This window comes from Bidens hawaiensis, unplaced genomic scaffold, assembly GCF_021521415.1.
Source record: "Bidens hawaiensis isolate Kalapana, Puna unplaced genomic scaffold, B.hawaiensis_p1.1 tig00055315_1, whole genome shotgun sequence".
Taxonomy (NCBI): Eukaryota; Viridiplantae; Streptophyta; class Magnoliopsida; order Asterales; family Asteraceae; genus Bidens; species Bidens hawaiensis.
This window is the reverse complement of record NW_027500001.1, coordinates 30201-39445: the sequence shown is the minus strand read 5'-3', so window position 1 is coordinate 39445 and position 9245 is coordinate 30201. Positions and strand designations below refer to the sequence as shown.

Below are 9245 nucleotides of genomic sequence, written 5' to 3'. Positions count from 1 at the left end.
GGTTCATATGAGGTCTAGGAAAAGGTGTCCTTTTTTTGGTTCGGACTTCGGATTAGTGGGCGATTAATTGTGTATTAAATGTAATCTTAAGGTAGTTAAAGTTGTCCCGATGATGTTAGACATGGATTATATGCTTTAGAGAATATATACACTTTATTTTAACTTATCTAATAAAATTAAAAGAATATATACCATCTGTTTTATAAAATTTGCAACAATAGACTCTAGCTTAAGTTTTTTATTTATTTGTTTATTATTTTTAACAACAAATTCATTAAGACCCACTAGCAAGATGCAAGGAGACAAAATCAACAACCAAGTTACACCAATCGTCTCACAATAAACTTTTAAACTTTGATCTATTTTTAATCCACACATATCCCCAATGACTTTCCAGAGAATGGACCAAATCATTTATCCTTTACCAAATACACCAACACGACACAGAATAATGTCATGAATCACCTTGCCCTCATGGCTTATGATGCATGAAGTTGCAAGAATTGTGAATCAAAGGAAGACCCCGTCCAGAATGGCCATAAACAAGGAGAGAGAAAAAAAAAGGGTGGTGGGGGGATCTTATACCAATTACTCACAATTTGCAAAAGTAAGCTGGCGAAGAAACATGACGTTAACAAATGCTTGTCACAAGCGTAGATAACCGATTCATTTTTGTTTTCCATCATTTTTTTTTCTATTATTTTCTTAGGAATCCAATTATTCTACTTCATAACGGAATAGTAGCATTTGAGAAGTCAAACAAGAGCCGTTTCATAGAAAACAATGACAAATTACTAAACAAATTGCTAGACCTAGTCCATCTATCCGGAGGAAAAAGAAAAATATGAGCTTGTTGTAACAAGGAGAGGCAATTAGAAAGAGGTTTGGAGCTTGTTGGGAGACAACTGCATCTTTCCTTCTACACTTCCAAACTACATTACCATAAGTTCTATCGTAATAATCTCGAACTAGGCAAATTTCATCTTCTTCATTAGCAAAAAGAGTGGGGAAAATAACCCTTAGCTGTTCTTGCATAATGATCCAAAAATGGGTATTATCCCTCATATCATATCGATCTCACTTTTAACTTGGCGAGCGTGATTAAGATTCAAAGTGGCGAGATGATCAATAGTTTGATCCTTGAACTTAACGAGTTTTATCTCACAACACTGTCGTGCCTTCGTGCGAGTGTCCGCCGGGCGTCGGCCCTAGGTGAGGGTTTTCCTCGGTTCGGAGGTGATTGGTGAGTGTAACCCGATGCAATGAATTTTGCCAGTAGCCTATTTGAAAGATTTGTTAGCCGTATAATATAATTTTTTTTTACTAAATTCTAACCCCTAAACGGCTAAACTTACTTTTACATAGCATGATCATGTAACGGCCCATATACATCTAACTAGAGCATCAGCCCAAGTTTTGAAAACCCAAAATCATAAATCTATACAATCACATCGAATTTACAATCATACCCTCTATTTAACAAGTACCAAGAAATCTCAAAAGGGTATTTTGGGAACTCTAAATATACAAACACCGCCACAAAGCCCTATATATACCCCATCTGTTGGTATTAAAGGTCACCACATTCGAAATTTCACGCCTCTTATTAAACCCCTTGCAAGTTGCACCTATTGCGATCGTATCTTAGACTTCATTCAGTCATCTAATCGTAGCCGTTAATACTCCATTAATGGTCAATTAATTTGATATTGTTAATTGTGTTTTAAAGAACCCTAAATCGCTAAAATCGAACTCTTGAATAAAATCAACGAATTTATTAACGTTAAATTTGTTTTAAAACAGTAAAGGTATTATTAATGGCTGATCAAGTTGATCTCTCTATGCACCCGTCCGGAATTGTTCCTACGCTTCAGTAAGTAGTTTTCTTATTACCTTTAACATTATATATAGAAAACCTAGTTTTTCAAATCGTTTAATTAATGCTTTCATAATAACTTAACATGTTTTGTGAGTGCTTGATTTGTTTCCTCTGAATCTGTAATATTATTATGTTACTTTTGGGGATTTATGTGGACGCTCGGGAAGTAAGAAATTTATCGTTAAAAATAATAATATATATGTTGCATTAACTTACTTTGGGCTTTAATGAGTATCTTACAACTTTGATTATCGGTGTATTTTGTATGAACGAGAATCTTGCAAATTTGAATCTTGATTGCAAGCTAGATCTAAAAGAGATTTAATCATGCACGAAAAGGACACGGAAGTGTAATATAAACACACACACACACATATAAATATATAATAGGCATAGATAGTTTGAAAAAAATTTAATGAAAATATAAATCTATTAATCTGCATTCTTCAATACTGACATACTGTAATATTAATCTGCACTTGTGAATTTTGATGTGCTTGTTTTCTTGATACTTGTAGGAACGTTGTGTCTACTGTCAATCTGGATTGTACCCTTGATCTAAAGGAAATTGCATTGCATGCTCGCAATGCGGAATACAATCCAAAGGTATTCTGTAATAGTGTATAAAAAAACGCTTCCTTTATAATAAACTGGAAATCATGGATTTATAATTGTTATTATTCAGCGGTTCGCTGCAATAATAATGAGAATTCGAGAACCCAAGACAACAGCTCTAATTTTTCGTACTGGGAAAATGGTAAGTCTGATTTAGCATTGTATGAGTATATCACCAAGGAAATAGGAACAAACATGTCTTGACCATTTTGACCTTACTGCTGCAGGTATGTACAGGAGCCAAGAGTGAACATCAGTCCAAACTGGCCGCTCGCAAGGTTCTTTTTATCAAATTTGTTTCGAACTTTTAGTCTTATAATTAAATAAATTTAGAATGGAAGCTATTTTGTTTCATCACCAATGTATTTTGTTCTTATCGTCTTTTGCGTATGCTGGTTCTGCAGTTTGCTCGGATTATTCAAAAACTTGGATTCCCAGCCAAGTTTAAGGTAACTTTTCTGTCATAAATTCCATCATTATTCTTATTAATGTATGCTTTATATTCATTTAACCCGATTTATTGTGTTTTGTAGGATTTCAAAATTCAGAATATTGTTGGTTCATGTGACGTAAAGTTTCCCATTAGGCTTGAAGGACTGGCTAATCAACACGGTGCCTTTTCAACTGTGAGTTAACAATCTTCCACTAGAGTTCGCAACATCGTCAAAATGGGTTTGTGTTTAAACGGGTCAGACTAGGTTGAGTTGACTCGTTAGCACTTTTTTGCCTGTTTTTAAAACTAAAAATAATTATTGACTTATTGTGTTAGTTATGACCAATATCATACTTGTGCATTTCTCAGTAAACAAATAGGAAAAAAGTTCAACAATTAAAATTAAAATCTTAGAATAAAAGGCTTTAGAATGTTGCATAAAAATAGGCTTTCGTTTGACTTTCAGCTTGACCCGTTAAAACACAACCCATGATTTTAAATAGGCTGAAAAAGCCACCTCTGTATCATTATTTTATGATTTGTTATATCTGTTTCTTCATACAGTATGAACGGGAATTATTCGCTGGTCTCGTATATCGAATGAAACAACCAAAAATCGTTCTCCTGATATTTGTTTCGGGGAAAATTGTTCTCACGGGAGCCAAGGTGTGTTGATCTTTTCACTTCCTTTAAGCTTTTTATTGTTAAACAGTTCTTTTTATCTATTTATTTTTTTTTTCTGATTTTAACTCTGTATTGACCGTTTTCAGGCCAGAGATGAAACTTATGCTTCATTCGAGAACATATATCCTGTCCTTACTCAATTTAGAAAAAAAGTTACAATGGTATGTCCTCATCATATCAACATATATTTTGTAATTTGACTTTATTTTTGACCAATGTGTGTAAAATTAGAGAAGCAGTGATGCAGAAAAACATTATGGAAACATGAGACGACTAGTTCGTGCCTCAAATTTTGTGACACGATTTGTTGTTTTATGTGCAGATTCTCGAAGATGCTTGAAATGGTGGTGGACATCGACGTGAGAAATGAAGGCTAATGCAAAACATCTTTTTGGCTATACATTGATAGATACTGATTTTGGATCAAGTGAAGATTATAGAGAGTATAACAATTAATCCTTTTGGCTGTGCATTGATTTTTGTTAACAGAAGATCCACATCTTCTGTTCTTTGCATTTGATAATTTGGGCGTTGTGTATATTCCATGCTAGAACAACACACACTGAAGACGATTTTCAATTTTTTTCAATAAAAAGTTGAATGTGTATAGACTAACCTAAACACATCAGAATATATTTAGGATACAATAAAATAAGGGTGCTGCTAAACGCACCCCCCTTGCTCCATTTTTACTAAATATACCCCCCATGAACTTATTACATAAATTACAGTTAGCTCATAACATTATTTATATACATATTAGTCCCTACAACATTACTTTTATTTGATAACCTCCACTACATATATCAAACTAAAAACTATCAAGTATTACTATTAATTTATTTTTCTAATATTAATATTTTTAATATTAATATTAAAAATATTTATAATATCTTTTTAAATTTTAATATTATAAATATTTATAATATCTTTTTTAAATTTTAATAGTATATGTATTTATAATATCCTTATTTTACCACTTATCTTTTACAAAATAAACCAAAAACCCAAAACCCTAAACCCTAAACCCGAAACTTTAAACCCTAAAACCTAAACCCTAAACCCGAAACCGAACCCTAGACCCTAAACCCTAAAATCAAAACCCTAAACCCGAAACAAGAAACCGAACCCTAAACCCTAAAACCGAAACCCTAAACTCGAAATCATAAAAAGAAAACGCAACTTGTAAAAAAATAATATTAAATCCTTACTTTTGTGCTAATTTGGTAATTATATGATTTCAAGGGTTAATATGAAAGTTAGTTTTTCCAAGGGGGGGTATGACAAGCAACCAGGGGGGGTACATTTAGCCTAACCCTGAAATAAACATGACAATTATCTCCATCTAAATTTAAAATAGATTTTTCATAAATAATTATCCATAAATAACCCGATTACTTGCACGCCAAGATAACCGGTTTCTTGTATCCCAAGTCGCTCCACGCAATAGCCATAAGTCGACTCGGTAATTCCCAACAAAATAAGCTTTGTGAGCATTAGAGAACTTATCATATGTAACAAATAGTTAAAGGATGTACCATAGTGGATTCTTGATTTGAAGCTGGTTGTACATGGTCTACCAACAGGGGAAGCTTCACATAGTAATCGGTGCCGAACGTTTCGGTTTCATTATGTTTCTTTTTCCTCTAGTTGGTTCAACATGGTTCAAAGAATCATGCAGTGTTTCTTCTTGGATGAGGTTTATTTCTTCTTCAGTTGTGTTCTCAATGGATGGAGAAAATGGGCTCTTCATGTTGGGCCGATGCCACTCCTTCACGATTAGGCCGTTAATAACGTGAGTGGCCGTTAATATGCATTCTCCCCAAAAGTTTTAGGGCAAGTTGGCTTCAAATTAAGGGCACGTGCCATCTCAAGGAGATGTCTCTGTTTGCATTCTACGTTTAATATAGATTTGACTTGGTTAGTTTTGTATACAATTTATGGCGACGCGTAGATTAAAATAAGGACGTTGTAATGGTGCATTCGAAATATTATAAAATTACTTACATTAAAAGTTATATGCGAAAAACAAAATATGAGTAGAATAGATTATGTTAATATAATATCCATAAACCCAAAGTTATAGAAATAAGTCCGACAACTTTTAACTTTGCGGGCAAACGGTTTCTTTGTCTAATCACTTTCAAAAATCACGTCGTCTCGCCAATGTTTAAAAAAATCCCTTTGACTCGCCTATGTCTAATGACCCATCCTTACAGAATGAGGTCTTTGGTTCATTTGTCCCGGTCGTGACTCGTGGTCCTTTCGTATAGGATAACCATTAGACAATGCATAGTGGGGCGCTTTCCACACTCAAAACCACCCAAAACGCCCCCAATGCGCTTGGGGTGTTAATAATAATAATAATAATGTGAGAAACATTATCCACTAAACCCCTTTTGTGTATCATGCCCTATGATAACGTGCCTCGACATAACACATAACGCCCCCATAAAAACATCATACACAACACACGTTCTTATGAAAATCAAGACTTTTTTTTCTGTTTTTATCAAATATAAAAAAGGATGACACGTGTAATTTATCAAATAAAATATTAATAAAAAGGACCATGTATCCATGGAAGGCTATAAATATGCAGAAACCCACTCTCTTTTCTTTCGGCAATTAAAATCATATTAAGTAAGCGAATTCAAAACTTCACCGCCATTTATTCTTAGATTGTGTTTTCGCAAAGTTGAAGCCGAATTATAGGTGAGGTCTTCTTGAGAGAGATATTAATTTGGGTTTTAATTATTTCTTTTATAGTGGTTTATTATTTTCAAGAACCCTAATGGTTAATAATGTGATTAATGTACAAGAAACAAACAGTAAAAGGGGATTCAATCATGGCAGAAGATCTTTCAGTGAGTAGTAGTAACCCATCTGGAATTATCGTTCCTGCACTTCAGTGAGTATTTTTGATCTCTTTCCCATGTATATTCCTTGTGTTTGATGTTCATAGTTTCACGCATTCACAATTTATTTCTTGAATTGTGGATTCAAATAGCCTTGAGACAGAAAATTGATCATTATACATGTATATGTTGTAATCACTCACTTTGAATTCTTGATTCTGTGTTGCAATACTAGTTTTACACTTTTAAAATTTTCATAATAATTGTAATAGTGGTGGTGGTGGTAGAATAATAATAATAATAATAATAATAATAATAATAATAATACCCCAATGGAAACATTAAGACAGGTAGTGTACTAATAACCCTTTTGATATCTTGAGCAATGCATCAGACTAGTTGCAACCTATCAGTTCTTCTATAGTATTAAAGGCAAAAATCTAAAGAAGTGAATCTATCATAAGTCTATAATTTCTGTTACTGTATTACTTTTGCACTTGTAAATTTTGTGTATTTTGTTTTCTTGAAAATTGTAGGAATGTTGTCTCTACTGTGAATCTCGAGTGTGAATTGGACCTACAGACAATTGCATTACAGGCCCGCAATGCCGAATACAATCCAAAGGTATATAAAGAAAGCCCTTTCTTTTTAAACCAGATATTATGTTTTCCAATCATGGAAAGTCTTTCTTTGTTGTTTATATGTTTATTATTATTGTTATTCAGCGATTCACCGCAGTTATAATGAGAATTAAAGAGCCGAAGACAACAGCTCTTGTTTTTGCTTCTGGGAGAATAGTAAGCCTGTTTTAACGTTGTACGAGTATCTTTTAGGAAAACGGAACAAATATGTTTTGACCATTTTGACCTTATTGCTGCAGGTATGTACAGGAGCCAAGAGTGAACAGCAGTCCAAACTGGCCGCACGCAAGGTTATTTCAAGCCCATAACTTGTATCCGTTAGTTTTTTTAGACAAATGAAATACACAGTATTGCTAAAAAGCATTTCTGAACTTTTAGTTGTTTTAAAAATAATATTTTTGGTCTCATAAGGATCGCCTTTTCGGATGATAAGTAATTTTTAGAAATAGTTAATATACATTGTTAAAAGCAATTAATTGTTGAATAATGAAATTTAAATAATGTTAGTTGTTTAAAATAAATAATGGGATGAATTAAAAATTTAATGTAAAAGACCACTCATTATTACTTACCACAACATATGTTTAGTCATAGTGATTGTGAAACTCTAGTTGACCAAAGTCAACATTATATCTTCTGTAGAAATGAAAATAGGCAAATGGGCCATTCCAGCTGCAAATTTTGCAAAATTCAAAACTTTGCTACTTTCATATGACATTTTAGAATGGAAGGTTATCCTTATTGCCTTGTGCAAATTGTTGGTTCTTCAGTATGCTCGGATTATTCAAAAACTTGGATTCCCAGAAAAATTTAAGGTAGCCTTATTCATATTTAGTATATACTAATCTCTCATACTGCATATTTTCTCTTTTTATACATTTTATCCCAACCTATTGTTTGTTGTAGGATTTCAAGATTCAGAATATTGTTGGCTCATGCGACGTGCAATTTCCCATTAGACTCGAGAGCCTTGCTTCTTCTCATGGCGCCTTTTCAACCGTGAGTTCACAATCTTGTTTGACTTTCAGCCATTATTATAAACAGGCCGAAAAGGCCACCTCTAAAATATTATCATTATTATCATTTTCTGATATGTTATCATTTCTGCTTCTTCATACAGTATGAACCCGAATTATTCCCAGGTCTTGTTTATCGAATGAAACAACCAAAGATTGTTCTCCTGATTTTTGTTTCAGGGAAAATTGTTCTCACGGGAGCGAAGGTCTGTTGACTTTTTAACCACCTTTAAGCTTTTTGTTATCTAATAGCGTTTTATTTAATTCTATATTGACCTTTTTCAGGTCAGAGATGAAATTTACACTGCATTTGAGAACATATATCCCGTCCTTACGAATTTAGAAAGAACCCGCACATCCACAATGGTATATATGTCCTCATCATATCAACCCATTTTCTGTAACTTGACTTTATTTTGGACCAATATGTGTAATATTATAAAATGTGACACAATGTGTTGTTTTTGGTGCAGATTCTTGAGATGTATAAAATGGTGGTTTCTGGGGCTGAAAGTTAATTTGGTGAGCAAAAGTGTAAATATGGTGTTGGAGATTCAAGGCTAGTGTATCCCATTTTTTTCCCCACATTACTGAAACCAATTATGCTGCTTAAAAGTGTATAAAAACCTTTTTGGCACTACATTGATTCTTGTTCAAAAAATTAAAGAATACAGTTCAGAGTTTATACCAATTTAATCTTTTTGGCTATACATTGATTTTTGTTAACAAGATCAACATCTTATGTCCTTTGCATTTGATAATTTGGGCGTTGTGTCTATTCCTTTCTAGAACAAAACATACCGAAGATGATTATCATTTTGTTCAACAAAAAACTGAATGTGTTGATTTTCATTTTCCTATAGTCTAAGCTACAGTTATCTTATTTAATTATATTTCTTGTTCTTAAACTCGTTTTTCGAATGGCTATCGCACATTCTTAAACTCGAATAACGAAGCCGATCTGAAGCGAACCGAGACCCAAATAACCCAACCCGAATTCACCCGAACCGATTAAACTCTTATATCGAACCCGAGATAAATTATTCGGATCGGTATTTGGGTTGAAATACCCAAATTTTGGTTGACCCGAATAACCCGAAGTATAGTACATTGATGCAT

General features: G+C 33.3%; 1 protein-coding gene across 2 annotated transcripts; it reads left to right on the top strand.

The window, feature by feature from the left end:
- The first annotated feature begins 1325 nt into the window (after positions 1–1325).
- Positions 1326–8962, top strand: LOC143601070 (TATA-box-binding protein 1-like). Of its 2 annotated transcripts, none has more exons than XM_077078576.1 (7): positions 1326–1873; positions 2398–2485; positions 2565–2636; positions 2722–2772; positions 2899–2943; positions 3028–3120; positions 8231–8962. In XM_077078576.1, exons 1-7 carry the CDS (start codon positions 1818–1820, stop codon positions 8339–8341), a joined length of 516 nt encoding a protein of 171 aa, XP_076934691.1. In that variant the 5' UTR covers positions 1326–1817; the 3' UTR covers positions 8342–8962. The 2 variants fall into 2 exon arrangements, with proteins under 2 accessions (XP_076934691.1, XP_076934690.1); XM_077078575.1 differs by lacking the exon at positions 8231–8962 and adding an exon at positions 3492–3660.
- The last annotated feature ends 283 nt before the right edge of the window (positions 8963–9245 follow it).